This window comes from Leuresthes tenuis, unplaced genomic scaffold, assembly GCF_036924035.1.
Source record: "Leuresthes tenuis unplaced genomic scaffold, fLeuTen1.0.hap1 SCAF_14, whole genome shotgun sequence".
Lineage (NCBI taxonomy): Eukaryota > Metazoa > Chordata > Actinopteri > Atheriniformes > Atherinopsidae > Leuresthes > Leuresthes tenuis.
The window spans coordinates 23761316-23785160 of record NW_027325368.1 but is presented as its reverse complement, the minus strand read 5'-3'; the positions used below and the strand labels follow the sequence as shown (position 1 = coordinate 23785160).

Genomic DNA, 23845 nt, shown 5'->3' with positions numbered 1-23845 from the left:
TTGGGCTGTATATGCCCAAAAGAGGCGTACACAGAGACTTGTATATGCCTCTGTGTACGTCTGTGCTCACTCAAAGGTACACAAGTGAGATAAAAAGAGGATGTGGTGAAGCAGTTGTGTCTGAATACTTCCTCTTTAATTTCTGTAACCTTTAACAGAGTGATATCTGATGTGTTCTCAGATATAAACTTCCTTCTTGTTTTTCTTTTCATAATAATTCTGTTTCAGTTTTGATTATTTCTGCTGTGTTAAGAAAAAACAATCCATGAGGCTGAAGCATGTTTGCTGTTCTCAAAGCTGAAAGACTGAATGGAAAACCAAAGGCAGAATGAATGGTGGGAGGAAAACCCTTTCAAAACCAGAACAGACCAGTGACACATACAAGACTGATGTGAGGACAGATAGGCCTACAGCGTAGGTGGAAGTAAGATTTGAAAAACCTTTCTCATTCATGTCAAACACTGAACTGTTTGAAAGTTAGTCACCATGTTCAAGTACTATTACCATTGCATTTTCTTTAGGCCCTATACAACAACGTACACGAAGAAGACTTAATACTCAAATAGAGACCCGAAAATACATTCTTGATTACAAAGCAGCGAAAAAAGTAGGAAAAAAACAACAACTGGTAAACAAGATGTCACAGGTCCTGTCCAAAATAACACATTCCTAAAGGCTGTAATTATCTCACAGTACTACAGCCTTTACTTCACTGGACCAACATATCTATCTAATATCGTGATAGACTGGACTATAGTTTCCCCAACTCCTTTCTCTCACCGTTTGTGTTGAGCTGGCTAACTATAACTACCGGTTAGGATTAGCTAAAATGCTTCTTTTTAGTAAAAGTAAAGCTATGTATGGATTATACAGTTTCAAAAACAGACGTTTTTTTTTTTCAAAATACTACAACATATCTGAAGTGTAGTTGCTTTGTAGTAATTGGAGTAAGCGTTTCAGCAGTTTTTTGACAATGAAGTTGTAATTCAACTAGGCCATTTAATTGGAGTATTGCTCTTTTCCCAGTATAAAAACATGAATACAGATGGCAGTTTGCCTAACTCAGCTACAAAAGATGGTGAGATGTCTGCCAATTTTATTGGTAGGAATTAGTACCATGTCGAGTGGTGAATTGGACACCTTTACAGCTCTGTATATTTAATCTGTGCATTTCACTCATTTCTTAGTTGTTTTTGTTGTTATTGGCTTCTTTTTCTTCTGTGTACCACTTTTTCTCACGTCACTTCCAGGTCAAAAGTGCAGATTGGATCTGTGGAGCATGTATAGAGCACCTTCGACAGTTTGAGTCGAAATCATGATAATATGAAAAAAAATCATTAAAGGATTGAAAAAGAAATTGATACCAATATTTAATTGTGGTTCTGTGCAGTGATATTTGTCATTAAATGCACCAAAACAACCTAACATTAATAACCATAGATTTTACTTCTAATCTAGTCTAGTCATATTCCCTCTTGTTATACTGATATCCACCTTTCCTCCAGCCATAGAATCCACAACTTATACAAATTTAAAATAAAATGTTGCTCAGTCTCAGTTTTTGCTTGGATACATATATGTACCTATGGATCTGTTTAGGCCCCTCAATTTCTGCATAACTTCTGTGTAAAGGTATTACCCTTTGCAGTTTGTGGCCCATTTTAGCTCGCAGGTGATGTTGAAATAGGTCAGTAATGAAACTCCCTTTTTCAAAGAAGAAGGGGTAGGAAGGTAGTCTGGTAGATTGAGCCGCTGTAGACATTTCTGAACTCATAAAAATGACCTGCTTGTAATTTCTGTAAGTGTGTGAAAGGATGTGAATGAACGAGAAAAAGAAATGAATGATTTGGTGACTAAGTTGCTTCCTGCATTAAGGTGCTGTGTATCTAAAGATGCACAGGCCTAACCTCATTTGTGGCTTTCAGTCTGACAAGAGCATATTTCAATCAGTGTACATTCAAGATCACTTGTTTTTGGGTGCAAGTATTTTCTTTTTATTAAACCACCACAAATCCATTTTAATATTCGCCTTCACAACGTGTTCACATGGGATTACATTTTTAATATATAGCTTATAACAGTTTGTCACAGTTGTAGCCTATCAGTTCAGTGTGTCAGCACTGAAGACAAAAAAAAAATCAAAACTGTACATAAAAATATCAACATCTTGATCTTGATGAAGTGCCAGTGTAGTTTGTGTACTTTCATCTTAGGCAAAAGGTGCTGTTTGTACCACATGCAGTTTCTGGTCTCACTCACAGAAAGTCCCCAGCATTCTCATTGCACATCACAACATCTGTGGAAAGTCCTTTGTTTTACAGCTGCTATCACATACGCTGCTCTTGCAAAGCTGTTTTAATCTGGACACATGACTTCCTATAATACCTACCGATTTTGAGTAATCTCACTTCTATTTTTCTTGCGACAGAAGCTAGCTGTTTGCCTCAAAGAGAGTCATATGAGTCATATGGCCAAGCCCAACGTATTCTCAAACTCTCAAAGATGGTATTTTGGAACTGATTTAGGTTTAGTATGGTGTTGATCACCTATGTCACTGGCAAGCAAACATGCAATGGAGCTCCACTCAGGCAGTCTAACGCTGCACACAGCTTTACAGTCCATCTTCTGCACATACAAAGTCTGTGGCATGTATTTTCTTTACATCCGCACTGATTCTGATGTTGAGTCCAGCAAAGTCCTGTAAATGTCCGACTTTAGGAAACGTGGGTATGAATCCCTCTCCATTAACCTGTAGACGGTCTTTTGGGCATCATCGAAACACTCTGCTGAGGGAACCTTCAAGTTCCACCTGATGAGCTCTCTGGTCTTTTGATCGATGTTGATCTGGAATCAGAGGAAAATTGATGAGATCTAATGAAAATCAAAGCAGCAGTGATCTGTTTTGTGAATTGGAACAAGTTCTGTACATACCTCTCTGGGAGCCTCAGCTTGAATGTAGCGTTTGAAGATCTTTTTGGCCCTGGAGGACATCCTGAAGGAAGACTTGATCTTCTTATAATCCTCACACACAATCCAAAACTCCAGGTTTTCATCACTGAACTCTGACTTCAAGAAAGCCTCGAATATTTGCGTTCCCACTAAAAAGATTGAGGAAGTGAGCAGCAAATTAGCAACTTGTTTAGGAAGAATACTGACAAAGAAATTCAAGTCAGGGACAACATACAGATTAACTTACATTTGGAGGAGAGAAGCCTCTCCAGTGAGTCTGACCACTGAGACATCTCTTCAAAACGAAGGCTGTTAAAGGAGGTTGTATGTTTAATAATGTACAAAAGAAGTAAGTGAGCAGTGAGGAGGTTTAGTTTCCAGACATTTTTCTGAACTTACTTCTCACTGTTAGTTGCTTGTGAAGATTTGCGCTGCAGCCGAGACTTCAAGTTTCTTTCCCTAGTGTGTCAAACAAACACAAACCAACAAGGGTTACTTAAGTGATGACAATTAAGGCTGATTAGTTGATATACGAAACAGCACTGAATAGTTTAAATGTGTACCTGTATCTTCCTGTCTTCTTGTCGTCAATATCCATATCAAGGTGCTGCCGCTCCACTGATGGTGATGTGACTAGACTTGGCATGGCAACAATACTTTGTGCATGTTATGTTAGGCTGAGAGATCTCCAACTGCGTCTGTTTGACGAACCCGCGCAGCACCACAATATATATCTATGGCAGAACTCTCAAATGAGGATGGTGAGTAGCGTCACTCTGTACTAACCACAGACAAAGAGGAAGTTGCGGATGACGCAAACATTCAAGCAAACACGTTGAACACAGTTACAGCTCTGATCGTACTGTACTCAGACCTGCATTGTTTGGTCTAGAGCCTATGAATGCAAAAAGGGCAGTAGAAAAAAAAATCTGCAGCTGATAGGCAAATGTTTTAACGTCCAAACTAGTTTGCCTTGAGAGCCGGCAGCGTTGCCTCAGGGTTTGGAAACATTCTGTGAATGTGACAAGGCACACGTATGCAGTCAAATTCCAATAAAACATACAGAGTGCTATTTCATTTGGTGAAGCAGAATTTCACAACAATCCTGGAGCCAAGGAGAAACATCAGATTGTTTGTGCATTGGTCAAAGTGTCCTTTAACTTAGAATTTGTTCTGTAATCAAAGTTACTCAGCAGTCCCTCTTGCTTTAACCAGAAGTAACTGCCTATACTTATCCCCATTTCCACCAGATATATCCAAAGTCTGCTTTCCTCATCTGGCCTCAGAAAACCCTGTGGTAACCCAGGTTTAACCCAGGTTTAGCCCAGCTGATGACCTTTGAGTCATGTCTGGACAACAAAAAACTTACTGGTCTGTCATATCCTTCAGCATATAGCAATAACTGCCAACATTAAATACAATTAGAAAGAAAAAAACACAGCTCCATTTTGTTTGGGCCATCCTAGGTTTGAATATATTCAGTAAGCTCTTCAAATTTGTAGATTTCTGTGTCAGAGGAGAAAATTTCCACCTCGTGATCTCTATCTTCACCCACCTTCAACTTTAAGTTGACACTCCACCGAGACGGCTCTGTTAGCTGTGACAGAAGCCTTAAAAGAAGCCAGAGCGACAGCTAAGTCCTCTGTACTTATCCTGCTCGACTTATCGGCTGCATTTGACACTGTCAACCACAATATTCTTTTGTCCATGCTCTCAAGCATGGGCATCACAGGGAGAGCACACTCCTGGTTTGAATCGTACCTCACTGGTCGGTCCTTCAAAGTATCCTGGCTTGGTCACACTTCTGCAGCGCACCACCTTGCCACAGGGGTCCCCCAAGGCTCAGTACTGGGACCTCTTCTCTTTGCCATATACACCAACTCACTCGGACAGATCATCCGATCACATGGCTTCTCATACCAATGTTATGCTGATGATACCCAGCTCTATCTGTCATTCCCACCTGATGACCACACGGTCTCAGCACGAATCTCAGACTGTCTCTCAGACATATCAGCATGGATGAAAGCCCATCATCTCCAACTTAACCTCCCAAAAACTGAACTGCTTGTCTTTCCAGCCAAACCAACCATACAACACAGCATCTGCATCCAAACCGAATCCCTATCTCTTGCTCCATCAAAGGTTGCTAGAAACTTGGGTGTCATGATTGATGACCAACTAACCTTCAAAGATCACGTTACCTCTGTAGCTCGTTCATGCCGCTTTGCATTACTAAACACAAGAAAGATCAGACCATACCTGACCCAACATGCCACCCAGTTCCTGGTGCAGGCCATGGTCATCTCCCGCCTTGACTACTGCAACGCTCTCCTAACTGGTCTCCCAGCCTGTGCTGTGAAACCTCTGCAGATGGTCCAGAACGCGGCGGTGCGTCTGGTCTTCAATCAGCCTAAAAGAGCACACGTCACCCCTCTGTTCATTGAACTCCACTGGCAACCCTTAGCCGCCCGCATCAAATTCAAGTCACTGATGTTAGCCTACAAAGTGCTTAATGGAACGGCTCCCATCTACTTGAATGCTCTTGCAAAGGCTTATGTCACAACTCGGTCCCACCGTTCGTCCCAGGATTGTCGTCTAGCAGTGCCTACACCACGCCTAAGACAATCCAAACTCTTTTCATGTGTCGTCCCACGATGGTGGAATGACCTACCGAGCGCTACCAGAACAGGGGCACCCCTGTCTATCTTCAAGAAGCTCTTGAAAACCCAGCTCTTCAGAGAGCATCTCCTATCCTAGCACTTACCTTGTACTTCCCTACCCCCTCTATCTCTGCACTTTATCTTTCTGCACTTCTTTCTATGCCTGCACCCTATCTCTACTCTGTCACCTCTGACATAGTCAGACTAGTGGGTTCCTTCTATGTAGTTTATTGTTAGCTTTATATAGCTTGTTAAATCTTCATTTGTAAGTCGCTTTGGATAAAAGCGTCTGCTAAATACATAAACATAAACATTAATCATGCTGTATTTGTGTATTAATACACCATCAACAATGACACATGACTAAGGACGATGTTGTGAAAAATACCAACAATCCAAAGGTCCAACAGCAGAAGATGGAAATGTAAGTCTCTGAGAATAAACTTACCAGGAGAGCATTTCTGTTTCAGTTTGGTGTGTGGTAGTTTGAGCTAAGTTTGCTGTTTGTGTTATTGTTATGGAGTGTTATTGTTAGGATGTTCATGATGGGGAAAGGAGCAGTTGTATTGTCTTTTTAAAATAATGTAATAATACCTTGTGTCTTTTTCACTTTGGTTTCTCAAGCTACTTGAGGATGCTTGATTTGAATTAATGTCTTTGTTTCCTTCCAACACCTTGTTTGCATTTTTTCATCTGTAACAGTGGAGCCAGACAGGAAACAGTGGGGGAAACAGAGGGGTATGACATGTACAAAGGTCATTCACTGGAACCACAGCAAGAACGTTGTGGTATGATTCTTAGACCACCAAGCCACCTCCATGTTTCCATTTCAGACAAGATTGAAACTTGTAGAGTGTAATATATTGTATGTTATATCTGAAGTAAGATGTATCCTACTTAAAACTCTGCTAAAATATAAGGGGGAAGCGTTTTATCATTTTTGCCTGGTTGCTCAGCACAGTTGTGTAAAGCTCAAACATCTTTAATTCTTCCTTTCACCGTGGCTGCTTCTCACAGTAAAAGTTTCAAGGGGGAGTGATAAAGTTTAAGTCTAATTTACTTTTCACTTCCTGTTTCTTTGTCGGCATAATGCTCTCAGCTGTCACCGTGGCAGTTTTTAGGACTTTTAAATTGTTTCTAAAATTCCAGAGGAACATAATCAGTCTTCTGTTTTCCATTTTGTACATTTTTGTACCAGTCAGCTGCAGTTCCTCCGTTGAATTTTTCTCTAGTTCAGTTCCAGTGATGTAAACAATAGGACAATGATCAGAATTTTCCAAGATATTTGCCAGAAATGATTAGAGGGCAAGCTCTGCTTTTTTCCCCTTCTTTTTCTTTTTACAAATATTGACTTTATGTTTTTTGTTGAAATGCCATTCAACATAAACCATTCACATTTAGTATATATTCAGTATATATAATGAATGATTAATGAATTCTAACTAAAAGGGCTTTGTGTAGAATGTCAGGCATTTCTTACACTAGACATGTTTCCATCCAAAAGTGATTCGAATCATTTGGGAATGCACATTAAAAGAAATTTGATTCATGTGTGTTTCCATCAATCCTTCTTCTTCATAACTACCAGCTCAGTCCCACCCACCTCAGTTCAAAAAATATAAAACATGTATAAAACATCTTATTGAAATAAGCTACTTGAAAAGTTGTTGATACCCCCCCCCCCCCCCAAAAAAAAAATAAAAAAAAAACACAAAAAAACCCCAAAAACAAAACAGATTTAGTCTTCATTAACGTGAATGTAGTTTGTTTAGTGACTGTTTCACATTCTTCTGTCTGGTGGGCTGTATTAAGTATTGCCCCTATAAACATGGAGAGGGAAATATGATTCATATGAGCATTTGCAGAGAAGACATCATAGATTCCTTTAGGAAGCTACTACATCATTGGAGGGGGAGTTGGATGATGCAATAGCTTTCAATGGTTAATGACACAAGTTCAAGACCAACCTATGACCATATTTACTTCACTTCTGAGTTGTGTTCATATCACAACCGCACTTAACTGAAATACTTTTGTCATTTCCTGGTTGGATTTACACATAGTAAAAAAGATCAAGGTTAGGGCTGAGATATTTAATTTTTTTTACAAAGCAACTGTCACCTGAATGCCATTTTAAAGGTTGCCATGGTTACGTGTAAATGCAGTGTGTTTGACTTCCTAGCTGGGTTTACCCTGTAACTTCTCTTGGTTAGGGTTAGAAACCAAAAGGTTTTGTTATGAACAGTGCGTTCATCATTTTTAGAATTCACAACCACTAGAGGTTGCATATTCTTGAGATGTGAAAGTGAGCTGTTTCAACCTGGATGAACACCCGAAGGAGATGCATTTGGACAGTCTCCAAATGCCATGCTATGGCATCATTTGAAGACAAGATCCTCAGCCACTACAGAAGCTGACAGTCAAACTCAGGGGACCATGAATACAATTAAACTTTTTGTCGTTGTGGACATGTTTTAGTCAGGAACAAAGTGGTGGAATGATGGGCCAACAAAAACACCCCAGCTCTAAGATGTTTCAGAAAATCAATTATTTTTTATTATTTGGTAGTTTTACTCGATGTTATTAATTATCCTTAAAAATATTTTATTTCAACCAACTGCATCTAATTCCTCTGCTTTGTCCTGCTTTTGTGTTTCAATCTACAAATTTTACTGTGATAAACTGGTGTTTTTCAATCGAAAACAGCAGTTCCAACTGAAAGTATAAGTTGAGTGACAGTAGAATCAGACGTTGATGTTTACCTACACTGACACTGTTTTTCTATAAATGCTTCTGCCCCTACATGATTTCTGTTCACTTGTAAAACTTCTGAGAACCAATGGTTGCTGACAGGTTAAGGAATATAGATTTGAAGTCAAGAATTTGCTTAAACCTAAAGAATCCCACTCATAAGTACTTTTTCTACTTCAGGTTCAGTAAACGATAGTTAAGCAGAGAATTTTTTGTGCACACCTAAAAGCTTGATGTGATGACTTACATAACCTCAAAACACAAATGAGGTGTTTAAGTAAACACAACATGGTGCTCCAGAGATGAACACAGCTTGTCTCATTCTCACACTTCTTGTGCGTGTGAGAGGAAAGCTTTTTGTGTTGATGACTTGCAGTGGTGACATTAACTGTTGTCGCATCTTCTTTATCAGTTGCAACACCCATCTGTGAATTTCCTCCCTCAACTGCTGTCATGCTGACGACCATAACTTTGCTCAGTATCTGACATATTTAGAGCTCCTTTGCTACCTGTGCATGATTTTTGCAGCTTTGATGGCCAACACATTTGTATACCTAAAAAAAATAGGTTGTGGTTCAAACACATGGCATGTCAAATGTGACTTTTTTTTTTCTTCTTTTTTTTTTTTTACTGTACCCAACAAACTTAACTGTTCTCCCACAAAGAGGTGAGTGCAACCAGAGTCATCACAACTAGAGGAAGTACGGTGGGGAGTCTGCACAGCACACAGCAGCGTCAGCCAAACACGTGAAGCAGCTCTGAAAACAAAACATTCTTCAACTCAATATTTTCCATAAAAGTTTAGCCTGTTTTTTTTCCATTTGTACACAATGTGTAAAAATAGTGGCGGAAATGCTGTGCCACTTCTGAATTTGCATTTCTCTTTGCATAGACTGTAACTGAAATGATAAACAAAAACCAAGCTGATACTATCTCATGTTAACTAATACTAACCTAAACTATTCTGCTCTACTCCCCTATTTGATTTAGAAGAAAGAATAACATTAAGATCAATGATCTTATAAAAAAAAGTATGTTTTTCATTCGATTCAAAGCTGTGCTTTGACTCAGGTACTTTTTCAAAATGAGTTTAACCACCATCCTGTGTCTGTTGTTACAGGCAAGTTAAACTAGACGCAGAGTTGATTCATGCAGTTCTTCTTAACATTGTGCTCAGAGCACAGACACGTTCAAACCGCAGCTGAGATGCTGCTGAAATACAAAGTGAAAGGAGATGAAGAGCTTTGCTTTCTCCCTGTTGTACCTCAGTTGTAAGTACACTGTTGCCACCTGGTGTTTAAGTGACTCGGGGTCATATTACAGCGTATGAACAGCACCAAAGATGATTTGCATGGCATTCAAAAGGACCAAACCCAAGTGTCACCCAGTTGAATATATTTAGTTTTTAAGATGTTTCAAACTAAACAAACTTTAAACAGATAAAGAATAAAACTTTTGCTGGAGCCCAAAGCAGAGAGAAATAGATATTTATTTGCAAATGAGAGCTTTTAAGCGTTTTGAGTTAGAAATGAGGAAATAGATTATAATGGCAGAGTTATGTGTACAGTCTCTAAAGGATTCATTTGAATTCATTTGTTTATAAATAGAACTACATTTCTTTCTTAATGAGCTAGAACTGACTACTGAATCACACAGGTTAAGAAAAAAACACTACATCTACTATACTATACTAAGATATGAATTGTATGGCATAAACCTGTTATTCATACATAATCAAACAGCGCTACAGCAGATCAAAACTGGAACTGAAGATTTCATGAGCTGCTATCTGAGAGGCCGTCAGATATAATACAATCACCTTGACTCCGTTTTCTTCAGGAGTCCCTGATAGATGTCAGATTTTAGGAAGCGCGGGTAGCAATCCCTGGCCATCAAGCTGTAGATGAGCTTCTGCGCCATCTCAAAGGAAGTCAGGGTTGGCTGGGAGATGTTATTTGTAATGTTTTCTCGGGTACTGCAATCTATGTTGATCTGGAATCAAACAATATAGCCCAGAGCAGCGTTACCGCAGCTCTTTTCATCATCATTCGTCGTCATGGTCTGAAGGGAAGCAACCTAACTAGACAAATGAATTTCACTATCTGACTGCAGACAGATTGAATTCAAACAACAAGTGGTGCTGCTTTTTGTTCACATTTGAAATCTGAAATAAGATTTTAAAAAGAGGCCCTTTTACCTGTCTGGGCGCTTCTGTCTGGACAAACTCTGAGTAGATCCTGTTGGCCGAACAGATCATCTCTGGGACTGTCTTGATTTTTTTGTACTCCTCACAGGCGAGCCAAAACAGAATGTTCTCCTCGCTGTACTCGGACTTCAGGAACTCCCGGAAAGCTATCTGTCCAGCTGGATTTCACAGATAACAGTAAGAAAGAAACATGCACATACGCTCTAATGTATACAGCATACAGTCAGATGAGAGGGTCACCTTTGCAGCCGAGGACTTTGTCCACGGACTCACTCCAAGTCTCAACTTCCTCCAGGGGATCCTTGGGAAAGCAACACAATCTACCCTTGAAAAGAGCATCAAGATCTATCACTAGTCCAACTATCTGTGAACTCAACATCAGCTGAAAACATACTGCCAGGCCAACTTATAATTTTTTTGTTTTACATTTAAGCTCAAATATATACATTTAATGCATTGATCACTTGAGATGAACCTCCCATCCCATCCAGAAAGAAACCCAATGTAAAGAGAAACTTACAGTAAGTGAAAAACTCCTTGGCATTTTCCACATAGCTGCTGTAAGTTGTTGCCTGCTGAAAATTGTAAAGGCCCAATAATCAGATATGCAGTAACTCACTTTATCGCCATCTCCTCGTCTTCTACAATGGGAGACAGAGATAAGCTCCTGCCAGGCTGAAGATGGGGTTGAGATTGTGTGGAGATGAAGGAGTCAAGTGACTGAACTTGATCTAAATGACCCCCACCCAACATGAATGGAATATATGGAAATGTGTATGCAAAGTGTTTGTTGTTGTGAGAACCAGGGCTTCCTACCATGCCTGACGCACCTCAGAGCAGAGAGAGCTCGGCCGTGATTTAAGCTGACCTCATTTGTGGGCCACACCACCGTTCATCATTTATGTGTTTATGGGGAGGGGGGTGTTGGTGGTGAATAAATGATTTAATGAAAACAATCCCAACACGAAGAATTTCAGATGATCAAACATTCAATTTCTTCAGTGCTTGATGAGGAAAAACTAGAGCCAAGGGTTTCTTTTAATAAGTGTAATTAGGCAGATAGAAATTAGGTCTCGCTGTGGTGGAGCACGATGTGAGAAAGGATTTAATTACAGCAATGACCAGTGATCAGGAAGCTCTGGGAAATGGTCCTAACCATAAGCAAATAGCTGTAAACAAATAGACTATTAAGAAAAGGGCTCGTCGTGCTGCAATTTGCATCTCAGGAATGAGAAAGGCCCGAATGAGCTCTGACTTATTAATATGCTGCTTACGACACCTTCAAGCACCATGACAGAAATTTCTAATGTTTCACAGATTATTCGACCTCTGGGGCTCATCTGTACTGACAGCAAGTTAAGAGTCTTAAATGCAAACACTTGTGTGGAAGGTACATTTAGTATATAAACATAAAGTCATTAGCTCACTGAAACAATTCAAAATATTTCTGTTTCATGCAGCTTTATTCAGTAACATGTTACATGTAACATGATACATCTTTTTTTTCTTTTTGACATTTTTGACACATCAGTACCTTTATTCTTCACCTCTATTCTTCACCCTTCCATGGGGACCATTTCTGATGAGGCATCAGTGAGCAGTAGATAGATCAACTGAAGGTCCAGGTGCATCTCTCAGGTCCTGTGTCAGGTCTTCGCTGGATGTGTTTTCTATCACTATCACTATCAGTTACTGTTCATCTGCTGTAAGTAGCATTTTAGGCACTTTTGGGACTTCTTCTCTTGTCCTCTACTTATCCAATTTCCAGTGAATAGCTCTTTAGGAATCACCTTATTGGTGTGAAAATGCTATTTGAGGTCAAAATATGATATTTATTTGACGATGCAACTAAAGAAATGGGAACAAATTATGTGTCTTTGTGCATGCTGCTAGTAACAAAGTATCTAAAGATCCACTTTATAACTGGGTCTTTGCTCAGTTGACTGATATGTGTAGACACAACACTGGTTCAGTCGTTGAGTTAGATGCCTTTTTTATGCTTGAATGATTCATAGGTCAGTGTTTAATGGCTTAACATTCAAAGAAAAAAACATTCCTCTGAAAATGGTCAGTACTGTGCTGAAAATGAGTGAAGAAGCAGCCAAAGTTCAAAGAAAAACTTTGAAAGATCTTCATAAAACTTGGAGAACTATTGCTCAAGACCACTTTGAAAGATTACAACAAAGTCTGGATCCTTGGAGGCAAAATATAAAGAAACGAGGGATGGCTCAAAATGTGTGTACTGTACAGTATGATGATATAGAAATGATTTTGATTTTTGTACTTCGAGTTCTCATGTTCACATAAATAACACTGTTTGAACACTAAAACATAGTATTTTTGGAAATCTCAATACTCTACCAAGGCTGATGGAAATCCTTATTTTTAAGTATTACAAACCTACATATTGATAGAACTACAGGTAGAATTAAGAGTTCACTTAATAGGATTCGTCTTGAGGATGTCCCACACTGAACAACATTCCATGGGGTTGAAGGTATCAGTAGATATCATCCATCCAATTCTGCTGGCACAAAAAAAAGTGATGGGGAATGATGAGAGACCATGACTGTCCTAAATTCCATGGGCTTAAAACAATGACGTGTTTGAGGCGAATTTTGCACCCAGGTTAATGAGATCGACCCCCAACGGCAGTTTTACATTGACTTCTCTGTGCACAGGAGCAAAAGAATTGAAAAAATGAGTAATCAGGTAAACAATTAAATGAGTTTTTCAGCCCACACATTCCCAGCTTTATTGAACTACATCTGGAGGTGAGTCAGCAGCAGTTTTCACATCAGGTCTGCAACACACTTTTCTTTTTTCACTTCTTCCGTTTGACATTCACTTTCTCTGTTGATAATGTTTAAAGCCCATTTGTCACAGCACATTTTCCTTGAGTGTTTCAATTTAAGATTCCCTGACTGTCTGTTTCCGTGATTTAAAATAAACACCTGAGGGATCATTTTGACTTGAACAGCATGACTGATCTCTGACTGAGCTAAATATGGAAGACTGCCCTCTGCCCCTTTGGGTGTGCTGGTTGTATACAGGTTAAACATACATGCATTATGTATGTCTGGAACATTTTTACCTTCCCTGACCTTTCTGGCCACCGGCTGAAATATGGGCCCAAACAAACCAAGAATGTAAATCATAGCAGGTGATGGAAAACACCCAGGCTCTCCCTATTTGCATGTGTGTAGAAGCTCCAGGACGAGGAATTTGTTTTTCAAAAAAGGGCATCGCCATGAAACATATGAGAACAACAGTGAGGCGTGCAGTCCCTGCGCAGTATTCAGGGTGTTTTGTCTTATTGGGATGCAGTCTTCTTATTTGTTCTTCCATGAAAAGTTATTCACGTGTACCAAAGTGGTAGCATTAATAACATCAGAAAACTGAGGTTCTCCCTGCTGAAAAGACTCAATTTGTAAAAGAGAACTGATTTATTTTCTATGTATGTGATGATGCAGTTATTTTAGCACACACAGGGTGGCACTAGAGTCCTCTGCAGCCCATCTCTACCTAATGTATGTGTTTTACACTGTAATTACATCCCTGAATTTTTCCGTCTCTCTTTGTTGTTGGTCCTGCTTGCTTTATTTATTTGAACTTGAAATGGGTTTCCATTCTTCTGCTGAGGCAGGAGTCGCAGGGTGCAGGTTGGTGTGGAGTGAAGCAGCAACCGAAAACCTAAAACTAAATTAGGTTTCAAACCCCTGAAAGAAATTCAGTAAACACACATTTGTTTTGTTCAAGAATGTGTAATCTCTTTCTCCATAATCTTGTATAGCTTCTAATGTGCACTTGCCTTGGAAAGTGTAAGCAATACAATCTGATTGTTTATGGCTTACATTTGCGAAAAAAAAAGCTTAAAAACAAGGATTTCTTTTTTTTTTTTTTGCTCATCTGTACAACTAAATCTGTAGCTCTGGATCATTTTCAGTGATCTTTAGTCTTCAGCTGGTGGAAAGTCAACCCTTCCACCTGTTCACTGCTAAACATTCACTCACTTCAAAAATTGGGAGGCCTTTGCATTTAGTTGGGATTCTACAAGAGTTTTATTACTCTCATGTCTGCACCTAATTTTTTCTCCACGTGATCTTAATAAGACTTGCATAAAGGCTTATTAGCTAGAAAGAAAGACCATGACTCTCCCTTTGAGCCTTTTAAAGTGAATGTGTTCTTTTTGCAGTTGCTCTGAAATTTACTTAGGTCTGTCGATATTGTTGCAGGCCAACTCCATAATAAAAAAAAAAGAAAAGATTACAACTCAATATCCGAGTCTGGGAAATCTCTTGCTAAATTTGGCTCATTTTGAGGCAGATGAATGCACTTCTGATTTGTAATGAACCTGTATACAAGTTTGCAGACTACAGAGCCCAGTGGTATAAGACTCCTGAGTGTTTTTGGCTGAGTTACAGGTATCTTGTTTGTCTGAAGAAAAAAAACCTTAAGAGCCATCATTTTTGTTTTAAACTCCTCTTGGACTGGTATTTGGCTTGTTTCAGGGGAGTTGTATCCACTCTTACTGATTTCTTACTCATTTGTTTCCCTCCAGGAAACCAGAATATGACTTTGACAGGTGAATTATTTCAGAGGCTTTTAGCTCAGGCCAACTTGCAAATTTAAATACCAATGGAAAAGAAACATGAAATGTGCCACCAAAGTCTTAGCCAGTGACTAATCTTGTGCTCTGATGTATTTGGTGGGCCAGCTGAGCCTCTACCTTTGTTAACAGACCATTACAATAAATCCTAACTCCTGCCCCCCACCTTCACCCTACCCATCCCTTCTCTGACTGTTTGTGAAAAGACAGCATGAAGCAGGGTGTATGCATGCTGCCGCTGTCTCATTGGATGAATAATTAATGCAAATTGTGAGATATTCCACGCAGGTTTGGGGAGATTGACACTAACTTGGGCTTAGAAGGACTTTATTCTTTTGAAGGCTACTGGAAACCCTGACATTTGTGCTAATGAGCTAAACCAGCATTGTGTGCATTTACACCTTTATGTACTCAGATGTATTTCTGCATGAATATTCACAAATTCTGCTGTGACAGTTCTGAATGAATACTTATTTGTATTTGCAAGAAGTATAGCTTGTGCATACATATACAGTAAAATGAATAATTCTGTGCAAAAGTGGTGGGAGTTGATAAGGTCTATTAAATTTTCAGTGATTTGGAATAGGGAGCAACACGCAATCACAATTTCCCCCCAGTAGTGTAATATGCACCCATTATGGCTCCATTTGTCACATTTAGAAGTGGCCATTCAACCTAATTAATGTCACTAAAGGCTTCATTTAAACTGCCTTTACAGGAAAGCTTTTATTAGACTTTATGCAGATATAATAATATGTACAATTTACAGCGGATGAAGCAATACATAAATTATATTAGACGGCAACTCAAAAACAGAAATAATTATTAATATAATGTAATATTAGTATTCATAGAAGACATGCATTTTCTGTGAGCGAATATGGAATCCTCTAATTAAAAACAGAAACAGGAGACACTCGTTAAACAAAAAGATACAGTTGCAGTACTTTGCAGTCACTATGGCTGCAGGCTTTTACTGCTCGTTAGTCTGGAGGAGGCTGGACAGTGCAAGAGATGAAATCGTGATTCCATTTTAATGAGATATGGTGAAATTAGCTCGTGTAGCATATCAACAGTATCAATGTTGTATAAGGTGCGACTACTGGTTTAGAGAACAAGGCAACTGAAGTGAAACGTAGAAGTCAGGAGACTTGCCTCAGTGTGGCTGGCTTGATACTGTCAGTAGCATGGTGGCACCTAAACTGAGATTCTTTCTCCAACTTCCCCACGGTCATTCAAGTTTTGAGAAATTTTAAAAATCATCACAGAAGGCTTGACCCCACAATCGGTAAAATGCCTCCGTTTAAAAGAATGGCAAGATATTACACAAACACACCAGAGTAATCTGGTTTTAGACAACGGCCAACAATAAAATGATTGGCCTGAGGATGTCGATTACTTTCAGATAACCATGTTGCTGTGATTTAAAATTGTTGAGGAAAGTGTTCAAAATTTGTGGGAAAATGTCTATTCAAGCCACGAGTTAAACAACAAGATTTTTCCCACTCTCATGTCTGCACCTTAAACCAGACTGAATGAGATAAACCTCCTTATATCATTTTAGGCTGCCAGGAAACCACTGCAGGTATTTACTATGGATGACACTTTTTTTTTTACTTTGTACATCTTTTTCATGGATTAAATGATCAAGAAACTAATATTAACACAGTTAGAGTGATTGATTTAATTTTTTTCCCACCTCTTAGAAGCATTCACGCTATGAGCTAAGATAGCTAACTGCTAGCTTAACTTTCCTTGTATTCATATGGGAATTGTAGAAATCTTATTGAACTCTTGGCAAAAAAGACCCAAAATGTACCCTTAGATGATCACTGCTGTTAAGCTTGTGTCGTGCTGTGTGTTACATGAAGTAATACACCATGAAATGATTATAAAAATGTGTGCACTGTGTGGAAGAATGAGGATGTTAGAATATATACTTTATGTTTCAACAATCGTGCTGCAAATCATGGATTATCTGTTGGTCAATAATGAATCAGTTCCACAAAGTCAGCTACTACCCCTACAATGTTCCAACTACCAAGCTGAGGACTCAGTTGTGGCCTCTCCTCTCTCGTTAAACACACAGGAGCGTGACCTTCTGCGAAACATTGTGGCTCCAGGGCCCTTCCTCTTGGTTAGACGCAGATAAATGTCAGAGTGCAGGAACCTGGGGTAGGAGTCCTTTTTCATCAGACTGTAGACTTTCATCTGGGCTGCTTCAAAACAGCTCTTTGTGGGCTGTGCCATGTTCTTCTGAATGGCCATTTTGGTGTTATAGTCAATGTTGACCTAGGTGAAATCATATATAGGGCATAATGACAAACTATACAGAATAACAGCTGAAGGTGTATATTATTAACAGTACACATTAAAAACTTTTACTCTCTTTTGACTAGATCTGTTTGCATGAGTGATGACTGTGTTTGTCATGCTGGATTTATCTACAGTTCAAAGCACCACAATAGAAAATGGGTTCGACAAGACCCAAGTCGATTTGTTAGTGAGATTTTATCACAGAGTTAGAAAAAGAGAGGGGAAACACCATTTTCACTGTGAGAGAGGCATAAAGTTTGAGTACAAAACTAACATCTTCATATTTCAAAGGATTACTCACAAAACAGTACATATGAGTGCACTTAAAATGACCAGCATACTTTGCTCTCTACAGAAATTAGTTCTGCTCAACCTGCTTTGCTCTATAAAGCAGAGCACAAGCATCAGCTTGACAACTGTACAATAAACAATGATATGTTTAGCAAGACTCAGTGCTGTTAAAAGGAGAGATTTCCTGTTTTCGCCTTGAACTTACACAATTGAACTCAAACTATGGCAGTTCAGTTTCATAATTTTGTACTATCTTCTCTACTGAAGGCTGGGATATCACGAGAACCACTACTTCGGTACCAAGTCGATGCCACAATTCTAAACACATGACGGTACTGGTTTTTCTACAGTATCGATACATACGTTGGTACTGGAGATGAAATTCCTCCAGACGTATCCTGGGCACCATATACACACCTACAAGTGTTCTCGTGTGCCGTTAAATGCCAAAGGAACTCGGAAGCTGCAACTGCAGCGACGGCTCCGCTTCGACTCGTGGAAAAGAGAAATAGTAAGAGTCGTTTTTGCGTTTGAGGTGGATAATCAGGGATTAATGATAGATTTACAAAAACCTATATGCAAACGGTGCCAAAGAGCTTTTTAGACGAAAGGAGGAAACACTTTCAATTCAGTGAAGTACCTCAAAGACAGACATCCAAATAGTGGTTTATTTTTATTTATTACTTGAACGCTACATGCCACTGTTTTTTTTTTGTAATGTTAAAAGTGTTTTCTTTTTATTCATTACTTTGAGGATACATGCCAGTATCACTGTTGTTTTTTGTAATGTTCAAATGATTTTGGAATTTATTGTTTTGTTTTTCTTTTTTACAGTGGTATCGAATTGGGTATCAAGAATTGTGGAATTTCACTGGTATTTACTAAATGTCTGGTATTGTGACATCCCTAATTGAAGGTGGGAGTAATTTACATGTTTATCTCTTCTGCATATCACTTCAGCTAGAGTACATGTCTTTACCAAAGCTACATATTTTTTTTAAAGCCTACATATGCATCTTAGACTGAAAGTGTGTGGGAGATGCTTTTTCGAGCACTGCAAATTTCAAATTCAAAACCTCAAACCAGATGCAAAACTCTTCAACGGTCAAAACTGCAGCAGTCCCTGAGACGATGAGATGGTAGATGCATTGTCCTTGTATAGCGTATCAAAACCAAACCAAAACCACAACTGTCTCGCACAGAAATAACTCAACCTGCTTTGCAGCAGTGCGTACACGAGGCACATGACCTCACAGAGCTGCTTCATCCAGTGATCGCTCACAAAGGTCAGCTTTCTGCAGGCTCATGAGTTTGGGGGAGTGTTAGAACTGGCTCACTGTTATTTTTACAATAGAGGTATATATTTTTATGAATTAACAAACCTCAGTGAAAGATAAGTCAAGAAAATGCTAAATGGTATTAGAGCATTTGTAGTTCCACATTATGGCATAAAGTCTATGCAGTTTATGGGAAATAAACAGGTCACATCATACCTCTTTAGGGGCCTCTGATTCAATGAAAACGGAATAAACGTATTTGGCTTTGGACAGCAGCTTTGTTTTGGAGTCAATGGTCTTGTATTCCTCGCAGGCCAACCAGAACTCAATGTTTTCCTCACTGAACTCTGTCCTGAGGAATTGAGAGAACGTATCTACACCATCTGACAAAGAAAACAGAAATAGAGGTACACTGTTAAGGGGCTATCATGAGAATAATAACTACTGAGCATGTTTGGTAAAGGAGGCTCTCACTTCATTCAGTAAAATGGGCCATTAGTGTAATTTTATTACATGAAAATCACTCAAAGTAAAACTAGAACAAACCTATAACTTATAGATAATGTTTTATCATTGCAGGCTTGAACCATTTCCACACAGTGTGGTTTACATTGTTTTAGTGTGGCCCTGAAGTGCAACTTCTGTGATTATGAGGAAGTTGCACAGTTTCTGTTTTAGCGTCTGCACTAACAAACATGAAAAGATGTAGTGAAACTCTCCCCTCTGTCTACATTAACTATTTATTTCTTCAAGCACTCCGTTACAGTTTACAATTCAAACGGGACCGATTGTTTGACGGCTGAAACGTTTTTTTTTTATTTTTGGTTGCTAATCTGACCTGAATGCTTCAGCAGTTCTTCAAACGAGTCACTCCATTGCAAGGCTGCCTCTGTTGAGATGCTGCAAGAAAAACAAAGATGAATTAAATAAATAAATACATAGATTCAGAGAAGCGGTCAGATTCCATCAAACAATGCAGACAAAAAACATTTGTGATTCTCACAGAGAATGAATATGTTTAATGAGACATGGAAGGTAGTGGAAACTGAAGTAAAATGAATCACTTGTCTGAAATAATGGTGGCTGTATATGAAATTAATGGATTGTGCCTCACTTGCTCTGCGTCGTATTTGTCTTTTTGTGGGGACTGACGTTTTCATGGGAGCCTGACTTGGTGAGAAAAAGGCTTAGTCGGCTCCTTTTCTCCTTTTCTTTCTGTCTGCAAACAAGGGAGAACATACATCAAGTTCCACAGTCTCTATGCTGATTGTGGCACTGTTTACCACATCAGCAGCTTATCGCACTCTTTACCCATAAAGACATTTTCAAAGTGGTTTACATGACACGCAATAAATTGCACAACATCTTTGTGGTAAAGTAAAAACTGAAAGACAAATCATGTTGACGGGTTTTAACAAAAAAAAAAAAAGATATTCATGAGAGAGAACCAAAGATTTTAAAGTCCAAGTTTCAGAATAATGCTGTTGATTAAACTAAGACAGCTTTGTTTGTTGCTTAATCTCTTTTCTCACGATTGCAGTTGTTCTGCTTAGATTTCTCCCAAAGCTTCCACATTTACAAAGAAAAAAGATAAGATTTATCTAATTAACTATTTAAATTAATGCTCAAAAATAATTGAGGTTCGCACACCAACCTGCTACTGTCGTCCTTCATCTTTGTAGCCTGCAAGTCCTCTGGCCCAAACATTTTGAAATATGCTTCCTCCTTTGGGGCCATGTAGTTAAATTGAGGAAATAGAAAAAGAAGTGTCTCCATTCTGCACTGTCTGTCTCCGGCGTGCAAAGCAACAGGCCACAAATAGCTCTCTGAAAACTGTTTAACCCATCATTTGATGTACCACCTCATCTTTTATAAACCCTGCTCACATTTCATTTCCCATACATTCTCTACTTCCTGTAATGGTGCATCTTCTTACTGCTAACAGCTCCACCGGTGACACAGAAACCCCCGTCTGGGTTTGACATCCTGCTGACTGTTTGCTTAGAAATTTGGTTATGCTCATTCATAGAATAGCATTACTGTTGTTGTTTTTCTATAGATAATGGGATAGTTTGATCATCTTTTTGCACATTTTTCTGGAGAATATCTGACCTGTTAGTAGTGCAGGCATCAGAGGAAAAAATTGATTGTTTCGTCAAAATTTTTAAATAAAATTTTATATATTCCTTTTCTTTAAGAAAAAAAAAAGATTATGCAAACTCTCCCATTCCCATATAATCATTCACTTGATGTTGTATGAATGGTATCAAACTAGTTGATAAAAGTTTTCTGATCCTGGAGTAATTTCTCCCGAGTTTCCACTTGTACCAAGCTTGTATCGAGCTTGTACCTCAGAGATGGAAAAAATTAAATGTAACGGACAATAAAATATCTGTTTTGGGTCTGGGCCTGACTCTTTCCAGAACTTTTGAGCCTTAAGACACAGAGATAGAAATATGCCGTTAATGAGGTAGATTTTGGTGAACCCAGATTAAAAGATTACCAGTCCAGAGGCCAACTAATGATTGAGCTTAAGGCTTTATTTAACAGAAACAAAAAGCACAGCTGAGCCAGGACTTCATTGACAAAACTAGGAAACCAAAGGATTGAATAATAGAACAACAAGACAGGGGGGTAACCAGAACTATGAAGAAGATCGATGGTAAAAGGAAAGGAGAGGATCATTGATTGAGACAAACAATGAAACTAATGAGTAAGTGACTGCAGCTGTGACAGTTTGACAAAGAACAGATCAGTGTGAAGTTGAGGACCAAACAGGAGAACTGAGAACAACTAGGGATGATGACGAAAAACAAGAATCTACACTGACGACTGAAACTAAAAACATAGCGATAAGCTCATATAAAATAGCAGTTAAGAACAGAGAATAAACCAAGGCATTAAGAGATAATTCAACCAGAGAAAAAGACTAAGAACCCAAAGGACAGAAAATAAATACACAAAAACCATGGACCATGGCATATGGGTTCAGAAGCAAAGGTCCACTACAATACCTCTAATTTCCAAAGGCAGGAAAGACGTGCTGTTATCTGTTATCAACATGCAAAAACAGAAATTTGTGATCCTCAACAAAATAGTTGGTGCACAAACTTCTGGGTCTGATTGTCATGACTAGTCCCGTGAGTGGGACATTACGAGCTTGGCAAACACTACATGTCATCCAAAATGCTTCAGTATGTGATAAGTTAAGCTTTAAGCTGTCATAGCCTAGCTAGTTAGCGCAGTGCACTTCAGCAGTCAAAGGCACAAAGCACAAGGGTGAAAAATTGTCGTAATTTTGTAAAAGATTTGTAAACCTTTTTTACAATGCAAATTCTGTTGATGCTGACATTTAGATGTCCAAAGGTTCTATTAAATGAACCTTAACTTATCTTTGTCCTTCAGGTATACAGCAGACAGTTGAATCACTAAAGGCAAATTGAATGGTATTTAAATAGTCATTTAGCTTTGCTGTATGTTATTTTCCTCTTGTCAACATTCCGAATGAGAAAATGAATAAAATCAAGACACACACAGTGCCAAGAGGGTTCTACACACAGCTGGGCACAAAAGATTAGTCCTATTTTATTTGATCACTTTGACATAATGTTCATACTTACCATTCTAATTATGCAACTATTTCACTTCAGCAGAGTCTTGTGGTTTGGTGTCTTAAGACTGAAGGAATAAACAGAAAGGGGACTGAGCTTCTGCATATTTTTTCGTCGTTAGAGAGAAGGTTTGGGATTTAAACAATTTAGCTCCAGCCTAATCGGTTTGTCTGCAGTGTCACTAAAATATAGTGATTAGCATTATCAGCAAACAACAGTTGCACTTATTTGAAATCACATGTTTGAGGTATATTGGCTTGCTTTATATGGGTGACCCAGCAATGGGGAAATTTACCCATTTAGTTCCTGTTTAGAACCACCTGTAAACAGAAGTGTGGGTCTGTGAATAGTGATAATATACAAATAAACATCTATTAGTGTGCTTGGGAGGTTGCTTGGCAAAAGGGGAAGTGATGAAGTCGAAACTGTAAATTGCTGACATGGGTGAGGGGTGAGGAAGGGTAGTTGTTACTTCCTGTCTGAGAACATCTGTTCACGTAAGTAAGCTGAAAACACACTGAAGTCAGAACAGAAAATAAACTAAAAGTCATGTCAGAGCATCACAGACTCTGCTGTGCACACACAGACACACAAAGGCAACCTCAAGCAAACACAGAAAACAAAGAAATGGAGATAAGGCTTGGAATTTCTTTCAAATGCACATAAATTGCAACAATCTTTTTGTGTTCCTATATTCATAACAATATGCCCCGACGGGATAGCTTTCATCTAAAAATAGGATGCTGCAAGTGTGATGAAGAAGAAAAGACGTTTGGGTGTTCAGCAGAGAGGCTGACTATTGAGAAGGCCTTGATCTTTCCCGAGAGGGTAAGTATGTCAGATCAAGCAGATGACTAAGGAGCTGCTGCTTTTTTCATCATCTGCCACATTAGACATTCCATTTAATGACACCAGTTTTAAATTATTATATGTTTCTATCAGATTTTCAATATAAAATTTGTGTTATCCTCTCCATTATTAATCATATGATTAAAAAAGTGAGGAAAGAAAAAGTTTTTTCCGGGAATAGTGTATGTGCAGATCGGAATACTAAGTGCACTCATGCACAATTTTACCGCAGTGATATGAACAAGCAGGCTGAGTGCATTTAGGACTGATATGAAAAATCATTATGTGTAGATATTAGGACAAGAATAGTCACTGTGACAGGG

At 38.8% G+C, this 23845-nt stretch overlaps 3 protein-coding genes across 6 annotated transcripts in view; all 3 read right to left on the bottom strand.

Moving 5' to 3' along the window:
• Nucleotides 1-1961: 1961 nt before the first annotated feature.
• The window catches only part of LOC140269003 (regulator of G-protein signaling 21-like), a 281430-nt gene continuing 259546 nt past the window's right edge, over nt 1962-23845 (bottom strand). Inside the window, exons 2-6 of one of the 2 annotated variants that reach the window (XM_072364028.1) lie at nt 3513-3626; nt 3349-3408; nt 3197-3258; nt 2932-3098; nt 1962-2844 (exon numbers count right to left, since the gene is read on the bottom strand). In XM_072364028.1, the coding sequence (XP_072220129.1) occupies nt 2659-2844; nt 2932-3098; nt 3197-3258; nt 3349-3408; nt 3513-3595 (558 nt within the window). In that variant the 5' untranslated portion in view covers nt 3596-3626 and the 3' untranslated portion in view covers nt 1962-2658. Of the gene's footprint in view, nt 2845-2931; nt 3099-3196; nt 3259-3348; nt 3409-3512; nt 3681-23845 lie in introns of those variants that run through there. The other variant, XM_072364027.1, reaches the window with a different exon arrangement.
• rgs1 (regulator of G protein signaling 1) lies at nt 9984-11304 on the bottom strand. 3 transcript variants are annotated; one of them, XM_072363632.1, is made up of 4 exons: nt 11090-11304; nt 10810-10894; nt 10561-10727; nt 9984-10355 (listed from the first exon to the last, which is right to left on the bottom strand). In XM_072363632.1, exons 1-4 carry the CDS (start codon nt 11120-11122, stop codon nt 10179-10181), a joined length of 462 nt encoding a protein of 153 aa, XP_072219733.1. In that variant the 5' UTR covers nt 11123-11304; the 3' UTR covers nt 9984-10178. The 3 variants fall into 3 exon arrangements, with proteins under 3 accessions (XP_072219733.1, XP_072219734.1, XP_072219732.1); XM_072363633.1 differs by having other exon boundaries at nt 10810-10870; XM_072363631.1 differs by having other exon boundaries at nt 10810-10889; nt 11189-11301.
• rgs18 (regulator of G protein signaling 18) lies at nt 15875-20998 on the bottom strand. Its single transcript, XM_072364006.1, has 5 exons — nt 20717-20998; nt 20177-20281; nt 19901-19962; nt 19279-19445; nt 15875-17470 (listed from the first exon to the last, which is right to left on the bottom strand). The coding sequence occupies exons 1-5, from the start codon at nt 20836-20838 to the stop codon at nt 17216-17218; spliced, it is 711 nt and encodes a 236-aa protein (XP_072220107.1). The 5' UTR covers nt 20839-20998; the 3' UTR covers nt 15875-17215.